This window comes from Phaenicophaeus curvirostris, chromosome 5 (genome assembly GCF_032191515.1).
Source record: "Phaenicophaeus curvirostris isolate KB17595 chromosome 5, BPBGC_Pcur_1.0, whole genome shotgun sequence".
NCBI classification, from domain to species: domain Eukaryota; kingdom Metazoa; phylum Chordata; class Aves; order Cuculiformes; family Cuculidae; genus Phaenicophaeus; species Phaenicophaeus curvirostris.
The window spans coordinates 57,443,933-57,467,191 of record NC_091396.1 but is presented as its reverse complement, the minus strand read 5'-3'; the positions used below and the strand labels follow the sequence as shown (position 1 = coordinate 57,467,191).

General features: G+C 39.8%; 1 protein-coding gene across 1 annotated transcript in view; it reads right to left on the bottom strand.

Annotated features, from left to right (window-relative positions):
* DYNC1H1 (dynein cytoplasmic 1 heavy chain 1) overlaps positions 1-23,259 on the bottom strand; it is a 44,520-nt gene that overhangs the window by 8,596 nt on the left and 12,665 nt on the right. Inside the window, exons 19-62 of the mRNA XM_069858827.1 lie at positions 22,694-22,804; positions 22,404-22,613; positions 21,854-22,000; positions 21,461-21,627; positions 20,582-20,755; positions 19,030-19,195; positions 18,763-18,951; positions 18,490-18,678; positions 17,517-17,799; positions 17,144-17,244; positions 15,551-15,710; positions 15,042-15,285; positions 14,668-14,851; positions 13,957-14,169; positions 13,552-13,790; positions 13,285-13,441; positions 12,637-12,864; positions 12,196-12,426; positions 11,934-12,074; positions 11,440-11,673; positions 10,703-10,909; positions 10,485-10,606; positions 9,973-10,138; positions 9,574-9,737; positions 9,180-9,309; positions 8,282-8,415; positions 7,917-8,031; positions 7,630-7,791; positions 7,340-7,554; positions 7,049-7,253; positions 6,743-6,916; positions 6,527-6,646; positions 6,278-6,398; positions 5,580-5,775; positions 4,828-4,945; positions 3,783-3,998; positions 3,043-3,255; positions 2,727-2,854; positions 2,140-2,293; positions 1,190-1,336; positions 959-1,109; positions 500-753; positions 200-334; positions 7-101 (exon numbers count right to left, since the gene is read on the bottom strand). Coding sequence (XP_069714928.1) covers positions 7-101; positions 200-334; positions 500-753; positions 959-1,109; positions 1,190-1,336; positions 2,140-2,293; positions 2,727-2,854; positions 3,043-3,255; positions 3,783-3,998; positions 4,828-4,945; positions 5,580-5,775; positions 6,278-6,398; positions 6,527-6,646; positions 6,743-6,916; positions 7,049-7,253; positions 7,340-7,554; positions 7,630-7,791; positions 7,917-8,031; positions 8,282-8,415; positions 9,180-9,309; positions 9,574-9,737; positions 9,973-10,138; positions 10,485-10,606; positions 10,703-10,909; positions 11,440-11,673; positions 11,934-12,074; positions 12,196-12,426; positions 12,637-12,864; positions 13,285-13,441; positions 13,552-13,790; positions 13,957-14,169; positions 14,668-14,851; positions 15,042-15,285; positions 15,551-15,710; positions 17,144-17,244; positions 17,517-17,799; positions 18,490-18,678; positions 18,763-18,951; positions 19,030-19,195; positions 20,582-20,755; positions 21,461-21,627; positions 21,854-22,000; positions 22,404-22,613; positions 22,694-22,804 — 7,610 coding nt within the window. The remainder of the gene's footprint in view (positions 1-6; positions 102-199; positions 335-499; positions 754-958; positions 1,110-1,189; positions 1,337-2,139; positions 2,294-2,726; positions 2,855-3,042; positions 3,256-3,782; positions 3,999-4,827; positions 4,946-5,579; positions 5,776-6,277; positions 6,399-6,526; positions 6,647-6,742; positions 6,917-7,048; positions 7,254-7,339; positions 7,555-7,629; positions 7,792-7,916; positions 8,032-8,281; positions 8,416-9,179; positions 9,310-9,573; positions 9,738-9,972; positions 10,139-10,484; positions 10,607-10,702; positions 10,910-11,439; positions 11,674-11,933; positions 12,075-12,195; positions 12,427-12,636; positions 12,865-13,284; positions 13,442-13,551; positions 13,791-13,956; positions 14,170-14,667; positions 14,852-15,041; positions 15,286-15,550; positions 15,711-17,143; positions 17,245-17,516; positions 17,800-18,489; positions 18,679-18,762; positions 18,952-19,029; positions 19,196-20,581; positions 20,756-21,460; positions 21,628-21,853; positions 22,001-22,403; positions 22,614-22,693; positions 22,805-23,259) is intronic.

Here is a 23,259-nt window from a genome sequence, read left to right as displayed (position 1 = left end):
GTTTACCCAATAGTGCCTTTCAGTTTAATCCGGGCCAGCAACATAGCAAACGTTATATGATCTTGATGCAGCATGCCACGTGCCACTCTGTTGAAAGCCACCTACCAACAAAACAGTGAAATTAGTAGTGTAAGAAGCCTTGAATTCTGACCCTTCAAAAATGACTGAAGAATTACATTTGTTAATTCAAAAACTGAACCTGAAAGAGATCCTTTGTGATGATTGAGAGACGATGAGTGTGGTCTGTAATTCCCTTCAGATTTGGGTTCTCATACAAGACATTGTGATAGATGTCCAAGAAAAACTGGAGTGAGTATTGGTACAGGAAATGTATCTGAAAGACAAAAAGGTTTTCTCTTGAGTGCTGCTGTTTGATAGTCAAGGACTTTCATGCCTACAAAACTGCAACACGACAGCCAGGGCTGGATTTAGGAAGTGCCTATCTAGTTTTGAACAGTAAATATGGGCAGGTTCTGGTAGGAAGAAGAGATCATCCCACCTGTTTCAGTGACTCCATAGTGAAGTAGATACTGCTGCACGCTGTAGAAAGAGGCAAGTACTGCTGAGAAACAGTCTCCACTTCTTGCATGACAATATCAGTCTCTTCTACTTTTCTAGTGACCTCTGCTGCTTCCTTCTTCAGGTTCTCAAGAGTAGTTATGATGGTGTCATCATCCAGGATACGCCCCTTCACTTCATTAAGTGCTTGTAGTAGGGATTTTTCTAACTGACGCAAGCGCAGCTGGAATTCACCTTAATTAGAAGAAAAATAAGGTTAGATATTGTACAGATTTGTTAGTCTTTAAGAATTACATGAAGTGTGTTTATTTTATAAGTGGACATCCTGAGAAAACAAAAATATCACCTATAAAGATATCTCACTGTGTATTTCTACAGTTACAGTAAAACTACTGTATTCTTTTAGAACAGGAGGAATTTACTTTAACTTTTAGTTTACCCTGAAGCTTGAGGAGGTCAGAGCGTTTTTCATCAACATCTGGTCTTTCAGCTTTCAGGACTTCATTCAGACACTGGCTCTGTAAGCTGCTGCGAGTTACTGTGAAGTTCACAAATGTAACACGAGAGCAAAGGTCCGGAGGGAATTCAACCTATCACAGGAAACACGAAAAACTGTCTGAGCTCTCTGACACACCATCCTACAAACAGGACAGCCTCTTGGTTTACTTACCGTTGGATCTCTGGTGGAGAGAAAGATAACAAAGGATGGTGACAAATCAATATCTTGGTCTCCCAGAGTAATTAGAACTCTGCCTCCAGTTCTCCGGACTTCACGATTCAGGACAGGATTAAGAACTGGATCATAGCTCTCCACATCCTAAAAGCAGAGATGTGATATGAGATTCTGTTGCTTGCAAGTGTCTCAAGCTAAAAACCCTGATCCAACAAGGGCTTAAAGCTCTGACAGTGACCACTTTGCTGTCAGTTTGGAATACTGATCACATGCAGAAAGTATTTCCACTTCAGATTTGTAGTCAAGCTACGCAAGCAGAGTTTAGGCTACTACGATACAAAAATCTCAGTAGCGGAGTATTATTAATGGCTGCAATTATTTTAGTTCTAATGCATAATAAGCCATATTCTATGCAGCACAGTCAACAACTACCCATCTCATCTAGGAGCTAATCCTTTGTTTTTCCATTTTCATCTAAAAAATGAAGAATATACCCATCTCAAGTGAAAGGAAACTATTCCTACAGTTGCCTACTTCTTTGTGTAACTGAAACTTCTCCCTGCCACTAACAGCAGATTTACTTCCAGATAACTAGCCATATTAGGTGCTATTACTGATGACTAGAGATAGCATATGGGAACTAAGGAACAAACAGACAGTTTGCAAGTAATTTTATAGCAGAAGTAAATAAAGATAATTTGTAAATAGAAACATTTGATCTTAAAATGGTGGAAAAAGAAAATACCTTCTTTTGATTGTGTATCTTACTAGTTGTATTTTTCTCAGGTCTAACATCTCATATATCACTCAGTACTAGTTTATTTGTTAAATTATGGTTTGAAAGTAAAGCTGTTTGCATCTTACTAACAGAATAACTGAAAATCTCTCTAATACACAGGGCAGAATTTAAGAATTGTAAGTAGCTTCTACATGATCATGCAACCAACCTGGACCAGAAGTGGGTTACCAAATCTCAAGGCACTTTCCAAGTTCTTCCTGAAAGCATCATCCAAGAAACTAGTACGAGTTATCTTACGGTCTTTATACTCATTCATTATAAACTCTGTAGCTTGCCCAGAGGGATCAATGATCAACGGATACCTAAGTGAGTAATATAACATTATCATTATTTGGGTTTTGTCTGCAGACAGCCTCTAAGCAGTTTTAAGAATTTAGGTTGCATTATTAGTCACAACTCTAAAAGCTTGTATACTGAAGGAATAAGTTGGTCAGGTTTGGTGACTTATTTCGGTTCAGTTTTGAAAGGCTGTTTAAATACGTCAGTTGTATGTGGACAACAAAACACCTTCAGTTCACACCAACTTATTTAAACCGCTAAGCAAAACAAATAGGGCAAACAAAGATGACTCAGAGTTATGTCTACACAAGGTTAAGAAGCTTTTACAAACAACAGAAGCTCTCACTACTCTGAAACAGTGCTTTGAATTACCGTGATTCTTTGATAGGTCCAAAACCAAACCCCTGCCTGCTATGAGAACACTGCTTTAGAATTCTACATCTTAGAATGAAATACCTATTAAACCGCTTGAGCATGATGGCATTCTCAGTGCACAGGTCATCTGCAGGCAGAGAACTTGCTTGCCAGCGAAGCCGCTCATCTGCGTTGGAAAGGTACTCGGTCCTTGCAATGTCTGTACGGAACTGCAAGAAGTACACAGTTAGTATCTGACTAGAGATTCTCCAACTAGCTGGTGAAGACATTTTGAGTAAATGCAACTCTGCTACGGACTGTTTTCCAATAGCTCCGTTCTTTACTTAGCAATCTTAAAACAACTTTAACTGTTGAGGTAAATTAATTTGTAGTTAACTTATGATGATCATATCTTTACCTGGATATTTGCTTGCTGCAAATGGTGAGACCATGTAGTGAACAGATTCTGACGCATCTGCTGATCAAAGTAGCCAGCATAGGCAATAAAAGCTCCTGAAAGTAAACAGTCTCCTGCAATAGTGGACATCTGGTTCTTGAAAGTTTCACTTGTCTTTTCCCATCTTTCACGTTCAGCAGAAAGACTCTTCAGAAGAGCTGTGCTACGGTTTACCTAGAAATAAGTGGTGAAGTAGTCTCTTTACGAGATGAACTGTTACAGTATTCTATGTCTCTGGAGCCAGTTGTATCGACTCAAGGCCTGAGATAAATTTAAGAGCTCAGAATGAAATTAAATTTGTGTTTCTTCACATCAGTGTGAATTTACTATTTTGGTATTCAGCTATTATTTGGAAGGACGTAGAAATATAAGTACTGGCAGAATAGTGAGATGCTAGTAAATAGGTAAAGTACACTGAGAAATGCTCCTTAAACTCCACCCATGCCTGTTTCCAAAGGCTTCTCACTCATTTTAAGCCTTATGTGAACTGTTTCATTAGTCACCTGGCAACATGAGTTTATATTTCTAACTCCAGCAAAGTTTCAGAAACTTAAGAAGTCTGTGAGATCCAGGGATGAAACAGACAGCTTGGATGCGCTGCACAGGGAAAGCAGCCAAGTCTGCTCCTAAGCTGGAAGAATGGTACAATTTCTGACCGTCCAAGATTAAAGAATGGAAAATTACTAATATAGAAGTCTTACTTTTGCTTCTACAGCAGCCAAGTCTGCCTTAATGGCTTGAGCCTCCGAAATCAGCACTGCATATTCTTCTTTGTAACGTGCAATACTGGCCTCAAGATCACGAATCATCTGCTCTACTTCATTTGCTTTCTGCTGGTTGTCTTTGGCATCATCCTCCAGCTTCTGCAGTTCATTGCGTAGAGGTTCTACTCTTTTCAACATATCAGCATAGTTCAGCTGTAAACAGTAAATAGATCCTTTATACCTTCTAATATGACACGTGTTAAAAAGAACCACAGCATTCAGGTGTATTCTATCAACTGCATCTTTTCAAGCTTTGGTGCTTGTAACCTGCACTAGAATTAACAGCTACTTAACAGAAATTTAGGATTATTTATCAGTCCCTAGGACTCTAGTTTAATTAAACCAAGTTGAGACACAAAAGTAATTGCTTTTTACAAGACCCTTTTGCTGCTCTGTAGAAATCACCTGAAAGGCTGAGACCACACTAAGTCAGGTACAGCACTGTTTTGCAAAGTTTACTGGGTGTCCGTGCCAGTATTGAGCTATGCTGCCTTTGTTAGTAAAGAATTTAGTATAACCAAGCCACAGAACAATTAGGATAGGACCTACTGGCAAGATTCAAGTCTTCACAAATCACACATTTCATAGCAGGCACAGTCTTAACTGTGAAACAAGACAGAGACTCCTTTAATTTCATTAAGAAGACTGCATTGCATTTTCCAGCTGAGAACTCCATCGCCCTGTAGAACAGCACTACATACAGAAAGGATCAGCTACTGCTTACCTGAAGTTTCTTAGTGCAAAAGCTGTATCAAAACTGGCCTTAAGCATGGTACTCTGGCACAGTACTACAGGGCCCAAAAGCATTCACCTGGACCTTCTACTGATTTCTTTAAAGCAAAATAGCTTGCCATACTTAGTTCAACAGAGGCAAATTCAGAACCTTCAGGCTACATGCCTACATGTAGCCTACATGTAGCCTACATGCCTTCAGGCTCACTCTTTTCACCTTGCATTTGCGTTCCCACACAACTGACTTTACCTGTGCAATTGCCCATTTCACCATAGGCCCACAGGCCAATGATGCTCTGTTTACAATTTCATAGTTGTAACTTGGATTTGACAGGTAGTTTTTCTTCATCTTCTCCCGGATGGCATCACTGCAAGGGATAAGTTTTCAGAGACAGCATAAGTACACAGTATGTTAGCACGCAGTTTTTCAGCATCCCTTTACCTGGCCTGCCTTCCACAGTTGACAACATTTCCTAGCAGTTTTGCTAACTGGTAGCTGAGATGTTTTAATTAGTTTTAATTAACAACAGTGTTGTTTCAGAAATCACAGCTTATGGGTGATACACGACATCTAACACTATTTTAGGATTAATCATTCACAAATTCCTTAATTCTGCTCAGAAAAAATGGGGCTGGAAGGGAATTCAGGAGGACTTTAGTCTGACCTCCTGTGTAGATTCAGAGCCTGCCAGGAGGTCAGCCTGCGTAAAATTCTCAGCAACCTGGTCTGTTATTGCTGCATAACAACTTCCAACTAATAATGTGGATTTGGACAGCAACACACTGCTTTGCAATCATGCCTTGAAGTTACTCAACAACAGCTGTTTTGTCTCAGTTTGCATGGTACAGTGCTCTGTTTCCCATACCACCTACACATCCATTACATGCAGGAGTAAATCAGTCTTGAAAGAAGTGCTACTAAAGCAACTACGCAGCAAAAAGTCCAGTTAAGACTTTCCATCTTTGTTTTATCCACATAAACGATTCACACTCGCGCTTTACCTAATTTCCTCAGCAGAGAAGTTAACTATGGTTGGAATGAAGTTCTCTCTCATGATGATGGAACGTATTTGTTTCCAGTCAGTAGTACTTTCACCGAGTAGGAGGCATATGGACTCCAGTGCCAGCTTCACTGCTGCAGGAGGATTGGCCATAGAACGGACCTCTACCAGGTGCTGTTTCTTTATCGACTTCACAGCTAACCAGTGCCAGAAAGAGCATGAAAGTTGATTGGGAAGAAAATGAATAGTTAGCAAAGTCCACTACGATACCTTGGATTAGTAAAAATGATTCAGGAGTCTCAAAAGCAATTTGACACAATAAACTTTTGTGAATGTCAACTCACCAACTGGCCACAGGCAACTTGTTCTGCTCCTTAAAAATGATTCACTTAAAGCTTTATTACAAGCAAAGACTCCTCCACCCAGTTTAATGAAAGTACAGTTTGACTGTATGCTGTCTGTGCACTAATAAGACATCAGCGTTCTTTCTAATAATACCCTTTATTAATACACAGACGAAATAATTAACTAGAGCTGGTCTGCCAAGAGCAAAGCCACAAGCCATAAAAGGAGTTTCAAGTATCGGATCAATACTACAACCAGCATAAAAACAGAGCTCAGATGACATCAAAACACATTCCCACAGACTCCAGTTTTAGATCCAATCCCATAGTGTGACCTCTTCAGGTGCTAACATACCATTCTGAGCTTCAATGACAGCAGGCTCCACCTTGTCAAGATCTTCTTTCACACTCATTTGCTTGTCTGCAATGACCTCCTGCTGCTTGTGCAGCTGTTCCTGAATCTCCTGGCTCATGACCTAGAAGGAAGTTTCACAGACAAAATACTGCTTTTTAGAAGCTGAACTTCTTCCAGATACACGCTCTACAGGTTCTGTTTTATAAATAAAAATATTTACTACGCACAGAGATTTAACACAGATTTTACCTTTTTCTTCTCAGCTTCCTGCTGATCTTTCACCATCTTTTTCAACTTGTCATTGGCTGCTGCATTCTTCACTTCTAGTTCCTGACTCTTTATTCTTAGGTCACGCCGCAATTCCTCCACCTGAGACAGATTGTAAGATGGGAGAATTCAGATTAACTGTAGGGATATATTTAATCACTCCAGTCTTATAAAGGGCAAAGATTTAAAGATACGCACCTGATCAACGGTTTCCTTGATTTTCCTAAGGCCAACATTCAAATGCATTTGCTGTTCCTCCAATTCACTCCGTTTCTCATTGAACAAGTTGGCATAATGGTTGATGAAGTCTAAATAGTGGCGTGGTGTGATTGCCATGGTTCTGCCTCCTCGTTTTGCCAGGCGAGCATTAGCCTTTAGGGAAAAAGGAATTGTAGATTGGTTTTAAACCTAATTCAAATGCTAAAGACCACACTTTTTAGGAAACTGGTGCATTGTGCTGTGGCCTAGAGATCAACACAAGTTAAGCAACATGATAAATCATACCTGGTGGAGAGTCTGATGAACAAACACACAACTGTTAACAATAGCTTCCCTGTGTGTTGGTGGTTGTGGCAGTTTATCATACACAACTGGCATGTAATCGGGCACAATGTAATTAGGTTTCTCCAGATCCATTTTGCTCGTGAACTCTTTGCCAACCTGGTACAACGCCTCGGTTGACCAGTCTCCAAACCAGTTCAAGACACACCTGAAACACAAAGCATTTGTTAAGACTTCCCAAAAAGTACTGTTTTAACAGTATTTATAATTGCTGTATATTCCAACACACTTTACCTGTTGAAGAGCGCAGGAGAGGTAGCTGCCCTGTCTTTCAGGCCCTCAGAAGATGGATTCATAGTGAACACAACATGGAGATTGCGAATAACTTGGCTGGTGAACCATTTGTAGAGTTCTTCATGTGAATCTAACATTAAACCTTCTTTCTGTGCTCCTTCTTTACACTGAGTCATGAGGGTGGCATATTCATCTCCTTCGAAGAGACCAGGAACCTAATTCAAAAGATAGAGTAGTTGTAGCTCATAGTTGTCAAAATTGCTTGAAGTATTTGCTTAAAATCTTCTTACCTCCCCATTGGCTAAGAGAGTGTTCATTCTCTCCAGGAATCCAGAATCCAACACATTTGATTCATCCATTATAAAAGCTATTTTTTCATTTTTACAGCCAGAACGTCTCAATACTGTCCTAAGGTCTTCATCAAAATCTTCACCTGTGTATTTTCTGTGAACCTAGTAAGATTTAACATCAGTTATTAGCATTTTGTTTTAGCTTTAAGGGGATTTTTTAGTGGTCAATATTTAAGAAGCGTGAGTTTCGACTAACAGTTTTTGTTAGGTGAAACTAGAATGCCAACCTTAATCTGGTAGACGCTCAAGCCGTTCATCCAGGCAACAAATCTCGAGAGAGTTGTTTTCCCTGCTCCACTGACTCCGATAAGCAGCAAGTGTCCCTGTGGCTGACGGAAGATTCTGTAAAAGCACATTAGTATGTTTAATCAACTCACTGAAACTTTTCCTTGAGTGTCTGAACTTCAAGTTAGTGCCAAAACTGGCACATCTTCCCAGCTAGGATGCTGCTATATGAAGGCCAGAAGTAGACAATCTATTGTCAACAACAGGATCATGCTCCATTCTTATTTAGTCTGTACTCAGGCTACTCTATTTTAGAACAAGTCTCTCAATACTTTTTATATGAACAGTAACTGAAGTCTCCACTTACCGGTCAATTCTTAACACATGATCCAAGACTTCATTGAACAGAACAAGTGGTACATCAAGTTCTTCTTCATAGAAGACTTTAAGCCTTGCTTTCACATAGTCTCTTAATTCTTCTTGATCCACTGGAATATAATCCTAAAGAATTAAATCAATACAATGTTGGAATTTAAGCTTAAGGGAATTTCACCTAGGGATCAATTTATGAATAGATGAAAGCAGAACTATTAGAATACTTAATATAGCCATCCCATACAAAAGCTTAAGAACACTGTACTCATTTAACTTGCACAGGAACACATCCACAGTTTAGAGTGACACAGACAGCGACAGGGAGCTCAAATACGGTTATCTACTGAATCTACTATAGGCTGAGCCTGTGCTGCTAATCACTGAAGAGGCAAGGAAGTAGCCCCTCACTCCCCTAATTTATTTTAAACAGCCTTTCCTAGGCATTTGCTATTGGTAACAGAGATAGGTAGCAGGACAGATGGACTTTTGCCTTTATCCAATGGAATTTCTACAGATTGCCCAGCTGGATCATTTCAGATTGCAAGAATCATTCATCAATAAAATTTACACCAGCAGCATTGCTCAAGGGTTGCTGCCTTAAACCAAAAGTTTCCATAAGCAATAATTCAGCAACCCTCTGAGAGTGTCATCCTGTTCTCAAGAAATAGTATTTAATACTGCCTTTATCTACTGTGGAAATTCTTACAGAAGTAACCCTGGAATAATACCTACTAACTCTGTGATGGATTGCACTTCAGATACTCATAGTAAGAATTTCTTAAAGATCAGTTTAACAAAACAATGGACACTGACTTCCCTGTTAATACAGTAATAACAGCAGATTCACTCAATTACTCGTAAACTATTGATTTTATATTATTTATTTTTACCTTTGACAGCCAGTTGCTGTATAAGATAGGTCTGCTCATAGCTTTTTCTTTGTCAATATTGGGGAAGTGCTTCAGAGCAACCATATCAATGTTCTCATCAGTCCAGCGTCTCTCCTCATCTTCTACAAGTCTGGATAAAGAAAGAAGTCAGTGACTACAAATCCCCTGTAACAGCAGGCTAGAGTCATACCACACGGCAGTGCTACCACTGAAGTGTTTCTGCTTTGCACAGACACACTCCCAGTAGTGTTAAGTTAAAGCAAAGACAAATATTTATATTCCAGCTATTTAAAATTAAGCATGCTTCAGTATGATTTCCTAAGGATAGTTGGCAAAGAGTGAGGAAAAATTCATTTTGTACCCTTTTTTTTTGCCCCCATCTCCTTTATTTTACCTGTCTTGGAAGAGACGTAAGGCTTCGTGGGCCCAAATTCTGATCAGACCTTCAACTGGTAAGGTTTCTAGTGGCCTTAACGCTTCGAATATACCTCTTACCCATCGAGTCATTTCACGAGGTGAATAGATGTAGTGTGGCTGCGTGTCTTGAGTAAATCTCTCCTGAAAATTTAAACTTTATTAGTTACTTCATCCCAGTCCCATACGTTTTACAAGCCCCGGCATTGCAAAGTATTACTTTGCTAACGTCATTCAGTGGCTTTCACCAGAACTAAAGCAATTAGTTGAGTTCTTGTACACATATTATTATCCTTACGAAAGGCAAACAATGCATGTTAAATGATTCCGCATAAAAGAAAGACTTCCAATCAGTTTGGGGTTGTATTTAACAAGTTACCTGAGACATTGTGTAGAATTCTACCATAGCAGCAGTGAGAGGTTCCGCATACGTGCGAAGTGATGGGATCAGCCTTAGCATGGCACGATTGAATGTTCCATATATCTGAGTGAGTGAAGCTGGTCCAGGATAGTCCACATAAACCACTGGAACATGTCGTAAAAATCTGAAAAATTAGCATATTACATAGTCCAGATTAAATATTAAATAACTGCTTGATTCAAAATTATCAGTAGTAACTGCAGTTGGTTTGATTACTCCTTAGTGACTCAGAATAAAAAGCGTTCTGAAGTATCTATCCACAGCATGTCAGACAGGTTATTCAAGAAGTCTCACAGTGAGTCCACCAGCTGGCCATCAGGATAACAACCAACCAGCAGCTAATTCACAAACAACGAACACAATTCCAGCACAACTGGTGTTAAATTAGCGTACTAAGAATAGATTACATTGTCAATGCTTCAATTTTCACTCTAATTCTGTTGCTATACTGAGTTCACTAGACACATCACCTATGCGAGAGTGGTTTTCTCCCAGGATCAGTAGGTGGATTACATGCACCAACAAACTGAATCCTCTCCAGTTTCACCCATGTCTGGTCTGATGTACGATAGAACCCTCCATGTTCCACCATCTGGAGATAAAAAAAAAAGCAGAATAAAATCAGTGAAACACTGTATTTCTCTGAAGATAACTGTTATGATACAGTTAATTACAAGGAAAAACAAACCTGTCTAATGAAGGATATGACTCTCTGTGTGCCATACTTATCCATATCTGGCAAGTTGATTTCATCACAGAACAGCACCAGCCACTTCCCTAACTGCACAGGAGCCAGCACCACTCCGTTAGGCGTACGCCTGTACTCACAGTAGTGATCAAAAGTTTTCAAGAGCAGTTCTGGAGTAGTAGCACTAGAAAAGTTGAGTCCAACCACCTTAAGAAGAGAATAGTGAAAAGAAACAGTTAGAATACACTAAATACATGTACTTTATAGCATATTTCAGGTTACTGCTTGTACTCTTGACTGTACACTGTTTGCTTGCCCTTGCAAGTTCTCCATTTACCATGCAGCAATGGTTCCTGCCCAGCCTTGTACTTAGAATGTCACAGCTTCATATATCTGTTTCTCCACTTAAATACACTGAATGACAGCTATAATTGAACACAACCATAGATTTTCAAATACTAAATATAGAAATGCTACTGTACCATTGAATCAGTAAAGGAAATAGCTTTTAGGTTAAACATCTTAAGATAAGTGTAGATTTTGCTGAATATAATTTCAATTATATTTTTTTTGCTATTTATACACAATGACTGAGGTAGAGGTATCACTGAATTCTGGATAGTAAATAATTTCCATGCTAAATCAAGACTGCTTTAAGGAGTCTTGGAGACTCCTTAAAGGAGATTAGAGACTTAGTGCTATTCATGCACAAGCACATGCACGCTTCTCTTGTATACCTCCATGTCAGGCAGCGCTCTGAGAGCACTGAAGAGGGTCATGGTCTTTCCAGAACCCGGTGGACCACACAGTACTAGAGGCTTGTGTTCTGCCAGCCAAGTATACAGCAATGCTTCATGGCGAACTGTATCTAGGGTTGGTACTACAACATCAGGAGCTGCAACTTTGTGTGTCTCAACTTCAATCTGAGGAACCTTGGATTGCCACGGCACCCATTCACCTGTAATGGACACCTAAGAGCACAAAAACATAATCAGACAATTTAGAACAGGAACATAGTTCTACCTTAGTTAAGAGATTTCTTTTTAAACCATAGAACAGTCTGTGGCATCAAATTTTACGTGATTATTTAAATAGGGAGCTTGTTCACTGAACTGTGAAACTGTAGAATTTAAAATATCCTCATGTTTTATTTTCTAGTTTCATCTCCAAAGTGTAAAGCAAGTTTCTAAGACAACAAAAGAGCAACACTTCCACCATAAGAAAAGCTTACCTCGTAGTCAATTATAGGGATGTTGGGTGCAGTTGGCAGGGGCACAGTGGTGATCCTCCTGATGTATTCTCCCAGCTCTGCTCTCATTTTCAAACGACTGTCTCCAGAGAGAGACCAGAGTATTGCATAGACCAGGTACCTCTGAAAGAAGCAGCAAAAGCAGATATTAGCAGATAACAGAACAAAACTTAATGAACAATAAATCAAATCTAGGTGCTACACTGACACGCCAAACAGCAGTCACATAGCATATTGCATTTACCTGGATGTAACGCTCTAGCTGATCTATCTGCATGGGGAAGTCTGGATGATTGGCATTGTACTGGGCTACGTTGCGGCAAGCTTGATGCAACATGGAGAACAAAGAACCAAGACAGCGCAAGCGGGTGAGATCCATAATATGCTCCAGCTTGAATGCATGTTCAAGTGCTTTAGTTACCAGACCGTTAGATGTGAAGTATGGCTGCATTATTGTTGCAGCATCTCTCTGAATCTGTTGGGGGAGACAAACACTGCTAAAGCTCTTGCTTCTCATTTGATTAACAGACAGTAGGAAATAATTTTGTTTAATGTTTGAAATGCTTTAAATTTTAATGTTCTTTTTAAAAAAGGAAAAAATTGGCTGTCATAAATTTGAAGTACACATACTACTTGTGATACAATGCTCTTACTACATTAACCCATAATGTTACCAATGTAATACCTGCAACATTGGGGACGCTGCTTCTTCTCCTTCATCTTCTTTGCCCTTTCGCCTTCGCTGAGCTTCCTCCTCACCTTCATCCAGAGGAATGCTTCTCAGTCTGGCCAGGAAGTTATTGAATATCATGTCTGTACTGAGAACATCCTCACTGAACCAGACCATGCCGCATCTTGACACAGTAGCCAGAGTGGCATATTTGAGATCCTGTACCTCAAACATGATACGCACCTGAAGAGTAGAAATTTAAAACAAGAGTTTGAAGTAAAAACAAACTAACCAACAATCAAAACCACACCAAACCCTACACTCTCTCCCACCAAAAAAACACAACCAACACAAGAGACCTTTTTAAAAAAAGTTCATTTGCGTTTAGCCTCTAAATATCTAACAGCTGTATTAAACTAACCTAAGTTCATAATTTTTTGCTTATTACCCAGACTTAAATAATCCACAAAGTTTGTCTTAAAGGATCAGAGTAAATATAACACAAAATGTTTCCATAAAGCTCCTAACTGCAGCAATCCACTACATGAGACCAGTATTACTCTGCTTATGATAAGGAAGAGGTATAGTGCTAGTACGGACTAAGGTAAAAGCAGCAAGTTTATAGGACAGCATGTAAACATAACGTAAAAAGAATAACATTACATTTGGTGGAAGGCTGAGACGTTCCCCATTTGGCAGAGTCAGCAGTTTGTTGTCATCCAAAACAGAGTTCAAGTTCTCAACCCATTCAGGGTCTACATCACCATCAAAGATAATCCACTGGCGTTTTTGTAGTTCGCCTCTCACATTGTCTATGATTCTACATTAAAAGAAATATTTATTGAAGTAGAGAACAAAGACTCAGTAAGGCAAGAATAACCACGGCACAAATATACTGGCCGTTTTTCATTTGTGCTTTTAAAGACTCACTTTCTCAGGACATGTGTAAACAAGCCATCTGTCCATTCTCTGGTGTTTGGATCCAAAGTACCATAGAGGTGATCTTTGCTGATTGCTTTTGGATCTATAATATGAGCAACACCTTCCACACCCTCCAGCCGTTCGAGTGCTTTCAGAAGCACTCTCCAAGCCATGCTCTTTCCACTTCCAGAGGGACCAACCATCATCAATCCATGATTTATCTGTGTGATCTGATAGAGCTGAAGAACCTGTGACAGAAGAAATAATGTACCATGTAAGTCTTAATTTCAGCAGCCAATCTCGGCTTCTATGTATTGTTTGCTTAACACAAGAAAGAGGGAAAAGCTTTCTACCCTTCATAATAAAAAAGGAAGTGTAGTCTTGTACTTCCACATTTTCAGTTTTACTTTTTACCTTTTCAACCCACATGCCACCAACTTCTTCTCCATCACCATAGGTAAGGTACATTTCCTGACACACTTTCTTAAGCTCTTCTCGCAAGGCTGTCATCTCCCCACGATGATACTGCACTCCAGGGAATACATCAGAAAGGAGACTGAAGAGCAATGGAATGTCTTCTGCCACCAGTTTTGGTACCATAGTTTCACATACACTTTGGATAAGGATCTACAGAGAGAGGCAGTTATGTTTTAGTTAAGATTTTCTGTTAGGTTCACTTTATCAAATGTGTTTGACTAGGAATACTAAATTACATACTTTATTGATGAAGTACCAGACCAGGGTGTTCTTGGTAAAAACAGACACTGATGGGGTTTCAACTTTGAAACTACAAAATGAATTCCTATCGATTTTCAGTTTATAAAACTGTTAGTTCTTACGCCCCTTCACTATGCTTTTGGTACGAACTGCTGAGGAACTGCGCAACAATAAACATTACGAATGCACCACTCCATAAGAAGTGGTCTATCACTAAGATTCAGGGACTCCTAAGACATGTTCAACTTGGTGCTTCTTGGTTCAACATAGCTTCTAAGCTATGAAATTACCACAACATTACTTTGCTTGCACAGCTTAACATTAAATGGTAAACACCGCAGTTATTTGCTTTGTTTAGTGTGCATCCTGTACTTTATCACAGAAATAAATTGTTTACACATGCATTACCTCTTGTTCTGGTAAGTTCTCAGCGATTTCTCCCTCATCAACAACTTCACCACGCTCCTCCTTCTCCCGCTTTATCTTCTGAATCCTCTCCCTCTTCACGTTACCTGCACTAACGAGCACGCTCTTCAGTGCTCTCAAGCCAAAATCATAGTGACTTTGGGAGGACAGCTGTTCATCACAAAGCCTAAGATGTGAAGGAGACAAAACACAATTTGATTCTCAATAGAGAACAATGCAACACTCGGCAAATGTCATTGTTCACTTGAAAGGATTACTTGAAATGACTGCTGCACAACGTGCTTAGTGGAAAAGAACATTATAGCTTTGAACAATAAGCTCTATTTTTACTGACTGGAGACAAACTCGTTACTCACTTGAAGAACGGCACTATCTTGTTGGCAAGCACTTCAGCTGTACGGAAGCCTTGGGAGTACAACATGACCTGGGCAATCAACTGACGGTCTGGTTTTGTCATTGCCAAGCTACGGAACAACTTCTTCAAGTTGTCAGGCAGATTTGATCTGCCTGCATAGCCAGGATTCATGGTGATGAAGATAGCCATGTCAGGGCTCACTTTGACTTGTTTGTTCAGCAGCTCACAAGTAATAGGTGTTGCAGCTGAAAAGAGAGAGCATTTAGTTACACGTGAGTCAGTGATCAATCATCCTGAGAATAGAAACCTATTTTGTTCTGTTTTAGTTTTCTACAGCAACGGGCAACAGATTTGCTAGTACTGCAACTCAAATACTCAAATCGGAATTTCTGCCAGAAACAAAGTGGTTTCATTCTTGGATTGTTTGGAAGAAATGTAACTGAGCAACAAAACAGCATGAAAGATGTTAGAAATGCTGTACAACACTATTACGAATGAACAATTACGTACTCTTGTCATAGTTGGGGTTGGAATGCTCTCGCAAGGCTTCCTGGATGCACTGCACTTGCTGTGAAACAGCAGACAGCATACGCTCCTCGAGTCTGTTGAACTCATCAAAGCAGCCCCATGCACCCACTTGACAAAGTCCCACAAAGATGCGCCCCATTGCCTGCACACAGACAGGAAAATTCACTTAAGTTACATGAACATTCTTCCTTATGCACAGGCAAAAGAAGCAGAAAACAGTATCTGACGCAGTGAACCCAAGGCAGGAAGGAGCTGTGTTTAGTATGCAGGTTGCCATCTTTGTAGTACAGTAGGAGTTATTAAAAGGTTTCTAACTGACTTTCAGGTGTTCACAGCTTCCTCTGACTACAAACTGTACTGCTGTGTATTTACACAACAGTCAAGGCAAGTCCTCTGCATTATGTTTTGCTTACTGGCATCATTAATGCTAGGTGCAGTTCTAGTCCTTCATCGTAAGGAAGATACCATAATCACAGAACATGTCAGAAGAGCAAACTGCACAGCCAGAGCACGATAAGGATTCTGCCTAAAGAACAATCTTTAAGGTAGGTTTCTGCAAAAGGCAACATGAAGGAACATGTCAAAGATCTAAAAGCCACTGTCTTTTCCCATACAAGAATCAAGAGAGTGTTATAAAAGGTGAAAGAAGGTGCTCCTTCATGAACTGTATGTTAACGCAGTGGAACTCTTCAGCAGAGAATGCTATAGAAGCAAACGCATACATGGACTCAAGGGGAGAAATGAGTACCTGGAGAAAAGTTCACTGAAGCATGAATAAGTAACCCATTTCAACTAGGGATCTCCTGATCTTCACAACAGTCAAGGGCTGGGGCAAGGAAAGAGTATCGTGCACTATCCCTGATCTTACTCCTCCCTGGGGTTTTCTTCCAGTCATCTCTACAGGCCAAAGACTGACTTAAGGATCTCTAGTCTGAGCCAAATATAGCCGAAACAAATGAGCAATCTGACAGAATCTAGGAAGGATCATGATTCCCTGATCATATTTTATACTGTTGTGTTTACATATATATACATACTCCTGGCAGAGGGTTTTATTTTGAGACACATGACATACTACAGTTGACAGAGACATTTCATCTGGTTCTCGGTTTGAAGATACCATTACTTTTTAAATATCTGGGTAAATTTTCTTAGTTCTGAGTGATCTTTCACATGCTGAGGCAAACTCCAAGTTACGTCTCAAAGGGTAATTCGTGATCAGGCAGCTATGTCAGCAGTTTCATGCTCTAATCTGTTCTCCATTAAACCAGTATTTTCAATGCAAACTAAACAATTTCAAAGTTACTTTCCTAAATCCAGTTTTTAGGTCTTGCTACTATAAAAGCACCCATTCTAAAAAAGCCAAAACACCACCTCCATCCCCAGAAATGTTCTGCCCTGCTTTTCCTTCATGCATTTTTTGTTACAGAGCACCTGTGTGATCCACAGGTACCTACTCTGTTAAGGCTTACAAATAAATCATCTTGAAAGTAAATACTCCTGGCCATAGTAGAGTTCTGAAGAGATTCCTAAGGCTCGTTAGCAAAGACCACATTTTTTAATCAAACAACTTACCTGAAAGTCAAATGTTTCATCGCAGTTGAAAACCAACACAAAACGGCCAAGCTGATGTCCAAGAGCCTTAACAGATTCTGTTTTACCAGTACCAGCAGGACCTATTTGTGAAGTGGGGAAAGGCCTATTTTAGTGTTTATTGTCTGAGGTACCACTGCCTACTCATGTAATCTCCCCAGCATGCTGATTCTCATGGTCCCTGACAAGAGTGTTCAGTGAAACCTAAAACTGTTACAACCTCCCCCAAAATACTCTTTGGTTATTCAATATCTTAGTTCTAAGTATTCTGAATGTTTACACTGAAGCTATACTTTAGAGAGGACGAGTTTCTATTCTTGTCTCAAATTTTTACTGTATTTCAGTACAAACTTACCGAATGGCGACCCTCCCAGCCTTGCCTCCAGGGCTTGTGTCATTGTCAGGTAACAGCGGTCAGTGAGAGGAGTCTGTACTAGCTTATCCTGAACACCAAGGTACTCAAAACCGTAGTTGAATTTGGCATTTGCCATCTGAATGGAGAGCTGCTGCAACACATCTGTCTGTTTTGGGTCAAAGTAGAACCGCATTTGGCTTAGCCACTCAAAGGATTTAGAGTTGTCGATCTTGCTTTTGATGAGTGATCTTGTAACATCTCTCTGGTGCACCAACTCGGTGATCTGGAGAACAAAGTAACACTTCAGACCACTGCAATAAAAGTCACTGCTAATAGAGCTACAGCTTTGTTAGCCACAGAATCCTACAGCTTTTTAGCTTAGCACAGTCACCACTTAGAAATCATGACCTACCAACAGTCTCTGCCTTAAAATCTGTTGCTACAAAGACAAAACTAATAAAGTGGACTGCTCTTGTAAGGACTTCCCTTCCAGCTAGCCTGCTAATCCATTACCACTACTAAATTAGATATTTTACTTGCCAAAAATTACAAAAACAACGCTCCTAAAAAAGGCCATGTATTCACCTCTAAAAATCTATCAGAATACCCCAGGATGATTTTAACTCTCCACGCCCTTCTCAATTCTTACTTACAAACAAAAGCATATAATCATTACAATAACAAGCAGCTTAATGACTTATTTTTACTTTTGATTTACGAAGTCAGCAACTTCCATACTTGGAAGAGCTAGTTTGAAGATCAATTCAGTGAGCTAGGCTATAATACGCTATCGTGCATTAAGCTGACTAATGAAAAACTACCACCACCAAAATACTACAGGATCAGGCCTTGATGTAGCTGTTTAATTGCACAAAACCTCTTCGTAGAGGAAAATGTGAGTTTTAAACTAGTAATTAAACTTAAAAAAACCCTCAGGTGCAAAACCAGAAGAGACAAAGAGGTTTTTACTTACCAAGTGCTCCAGTTTCCTTCTGCGAAGAGGTGGCTGCTCCATCAGCACAGAGTCTGCCAGGACATTGAGCGTGACCTCAACATTAGCCAACACAGACTGGAGAGGACTGCTGTCTCCAGCTCCACCATTGAGGGCTGACTCCACATTCTCAGACCATGCAATCTGAGCTGACAGGACAACAAGCTGAGCCTGTGGAACAAAAAAACCTCATCAGATATTTTTCCTCACTGAAGTACCAAACCTACAGTATGTTTAAGTGCTCTGTATGGATACCTGGTACTTGTCAATCCAAGAGATGTAGACTGCTGGATCAATTGAAGTTGCTTTTCCAAAGATTTCTACTTCAGTAACAGATTCTGCAAGCAATTTAGCAAGGGTCACTCTCATTTCTTTCTCAACAAGAGTAAGCCACTCATTGATTTTAGGATGTTCTGTGATGGAAACAGGTGTTTTGAACAGCACCTACAAGAATTAGGTTTAAGTCAGCCCACGTTCACTTATTTTTAGAATAACATTTAAGACGACATACTGCAGCTATACCTCCTCTCCTTCACGTGAGGATATCCCAAGAACGACTGAATTATCTTCATTAAGAATAATGCTAGAAACACCAGCAAACATCTTCTTGAAGTGTTTCTGCAGCTTAGCAACGTTTTTGCTGTTTCCAATGATTTCAAGCAAGTCTTCATCACCCACAAAATAAAACCTAATAAACACATAAGATCAGATCTATATCAGAACTCCAACTACTACTTATAATTTCTTTATGCTTCATAAATGGCCACTATATAGGAGTAATTGACAAGTATTTCCCTAACTTTGCAAGACTGCATGAACCACATATTTGCTGGAAGTTATACTTCAGTTTTATGATTAAGTCTCAGTTCATTGTAGTTTGTACCATACAAAGGCCTATACAGGCCCCATATTGTGGATTATTTTCATTACCTATCCATCCCTGAAGTACATACAGCAAGCCTGGGATTGAATTAAGTCTATTATGAAAGGAAAACTCCCACTCAGTACCTCAATCACCCCTGCTCTCTTGTGCTGTCCTGGTTTCAGTTGGGATAAAATTAGTTTTGCTCCCTGTAGCTGCTGTGTTTTGGATTTAGTATAAGAATAATGTTGATAACACATCTTGCTTTAATTGTTGCCAAGTAATAGTTATGTTCAGCTGGGACACAGTTAATTTTCTTCCCAACAGCTGAGAAGCTGAAAAGAATGTTGATAATACACTGATGTTTTCAGTTATTGTTAAGAAGTGAAGGACTTTTTCAGTTTCTCATCTTTATGAGTGTACAGGTGCACAAGAAACTGGGAGGACCACAGCCAGGCAGCTGATCCAAGCTGGCTAATGAGGTATTCAATACCATACGGTCTCATACTCAGTATATAAAAGGCAAGTTCACCAGGGGCTGGAGCTTGCTGATCCATGATCGCTGCTTGAGATGGGCTGCGTGGTTGGTCATTGTGTGGTGAGAAATTGCATCGAATAGTCCACTGCTTCTTTGTATATTTATTATCATCATTATCATCATCTTCTCTACCTTTGTTATCCTATTACAGTGTTTTTAATGTTAACTCATGAATTTTGCTTTGCGTCCTGATTCTGCGATCCATCCCATAGAGGCAGAAAGGGAGCGAGCAGCTGTGTGATACTTAGACTGCTGGCTGGGGGCTAAACCACAACACAGGCTACATGCTAAGTGACAAACTAGTTAAGGACTACAAGCAAGTCAGAACTGATGACTTAAATACTGGACTGTGACAGTATTAGACACTGACCTTCAATCAAATGCCAGAATTAAGCAGTTCAGAATAGAACCTGCAAGTTTACAGAAAATCAGCTAAAATGGTTCCTTAAACAATACCTGAATCCTACAACCAGCCACAGATGAGCAACTAGGGGAAGTTTTAGTTTCATTTCCCAAGAAATAGCTATAACTGAATTCTGTATTTAGGTGACGCATTTAGATGGTAATAACATACATACAATACATAAAAATTAGCAAAGGTTCTGCAGAACAGCACACCGATTCCTGCACAGAAGCACCAAGATACCTTACATCAACTAAAGTCAACTTCTTACCGAGGGAAAGAGGACCTCTCCCTTTCCAAGTATTCTCCCAGTGCCTTCTGTATCTTCCCAAGCAAATCTGCCAGTCTCTCTAATGACCTTTGCACACCTTGAATGTTAAGAACATCCATCACAAGTGGAGACTTGGAGACCTTTTTCATGAGTGCCAAAAATTCAGTGCTGATGCTACAAGTAAAATAACAGTACATTAGTGACAACTCAGCAACCGTAGATGAGCAGAACACCGAATTTTTTTGTTTCTAAATAACCACTGCCTTGCCAATAGTTGTGGCTGCCCTAAGGAACACAAGGCTAAATTCCCAAAACAGGTCTCCAACTACCTCCAGTACACAACAACAAAATCTAAGTTCCTTGCAATGTTCAATCTATTAATTCCATGGATGAAGGTCTACTTTTCTTCACCTCCTGAAGAGATGCATAAGTCTGGTTCTTTGATCTGACTGGAATTGTGTGGAATGAATAAGGGTGACCAGAACAACTTAAAGCAGAGGAAGAAAATGAAGTTTAAGGGGTGAGACTAAAGGCTGCAGCAAGAGAAATCAGTCTGCTTGTTGCAGTCAAAATACCAGAAAAATCCTTGATGTAGCTGACTATAACTAGCCAAGGAAAGGCATCTGAACCCCAACCATCATCTAAAAATTGAATGCTTGTCTGTTTATTATAAACTTTTTTCTGTCATAGTTATCTAACGCATCTCTTGTTTGTTTGCTTGAGGAACTTACATGTAATAGTCGGGCTGCAATCCATCTGGACCAGGTAAGAATACAGTATTTCAACTTAGAGGCTGCTACACTGAAGTCATGAAGTTACAGGCGTGTCCAAGTGGTGCCCCAAGGGAGGTAAGAAAATTACAAAACAATAAAGAATTACCTCTGGAATCGCTGGGTCTCCACAGGCAGCAAGTGCTTGATGTCTGCACTACCAGTAAAGATACCCTCCAGGTAGACCCATCGCCTCTGGACATCTATCCAGACATCAAAGAGTGCCATGATACGGTTCAGCTTATCTTCCCAGCTAAGGGCATCTTCCTCAAACACCTGAAGTTTAAAAGCTGCATTAGTATTAATTTTAACAGTATCAGGAGTTAGATGCTAATAATTATTAATGGAAACTAAGTTGTTTGAGAGTTACAAAGTATGCATGTGCAATTAACTGTCTGTCAACTTGACTAGTGAGTATAGTTCCTGCCAAGAAATATATAACCTAAAGAAGATGGGAAGGCAAAATTACATGAAGATTCTTTAACTTTGTTCTCCATTTTACCTTGTAGTATGGCGATAACTTCATAGCAGACACGCTGTTAATGTGCTCCTTTACTTTGTTGAAGAGGTCATCCCATCCACGAATCAAACGACATTTGTTCTGGTAATTGACCAAGTCCAGTTCATAAGTGTTCCACACTTCTCTTATCTGAAGAAAAAAAATGTTATAAGATATGACATCCATGATTTCTGCTCTGAGATAGTCAGAAAGTAGAAATGTATTACAGTAATCAGATTTTACTTTTCATACCCAAAGATTCTGGGTTTAAGATTAGGCCTTTGTTAAAAACACTGAGAACACTATGCAGTCAGGTAAAACTTTTACAAGGCAGGGTTTTTGCAGTCATTATTAAGGACTGTTTTCCCAAATAATCCAAGTTTCATCAGAGGAAGCTTACACAGCTTTAAGTTGTTCCCCAAACAGTGTTCCAGAAAGCCTCAGCAGCTCTATCAACAGCTTAGACTGACAAGTTTACTACACAAGTGTCTGCCACCCCACAGCAAGGCTCTGATTTAGTATTGGGTGCATATATACAAGAGCTGATACTAGCCTGTTTCAAGAACTCTTCCAAAGCCATCTCTCCCTGAGCCACGAGCAGCACGTCTTTAACGATTGCTTCATTTCTCTGCAGATCAACATCCCAGATCTGACCCAAGGTCAACTCTGAGACAACCCAGTTAACGTGAAGCCTCTTCATCAGCTGTTTCCAGTGACGATCTTTAAGTGCCTCAGATTTCAGCTCAATAACTAACATGTTTATCTGCAGAAGGCAAGAAAGCAAGTTACATCCTTGAACTTGAACCGTAAAATACACGCATTTTAGAAATGGGTATAACTTACCTTCATGTAGCCCTTCAGAAGCCTCTGAACGTACTCGTAGGAGGCGTACTGTCGCAACCGGGCAGGGAAGTTCTTCAGTTGGTTCAGCAGACCATCTAAGTTTTGACGAAGCTGTCAGTAACATAAAAAGCACTGAAATCTTTCTCTGGAAGTGCTGTGCATGTAGTTGTACATGTCTGAAGTGCCACAGTGATTTGCAGAACACCTGCTTACTCTATAGGTAGACATTTATGGGGCTCATTAAGATTTATGACATTAGTATTGTCACAGGCAGTTCACAGCTTAGCGTCCCTATGATTCTCTACCTCCTGAGCATTGAGCTAAAACCAATTAAGTTTCACTAATGAGGGCCAACAGCCTATTTCAAGACATCAGTTTTTTCCCTGTAGTTGCAGTCCTATCTCAATGTCAAATCTACCGGAATTGCATAAATAGCCTGCAAAATCACTTGAGTTGTGACAAGCCCTATGAATTCTTTTTAGCTTAGCATGAGAAAAAACATGCTCACAAGATACTTAAGAAGACATCTAAACATTGAAAACAATTTGGAATGTAATAATTGAGTA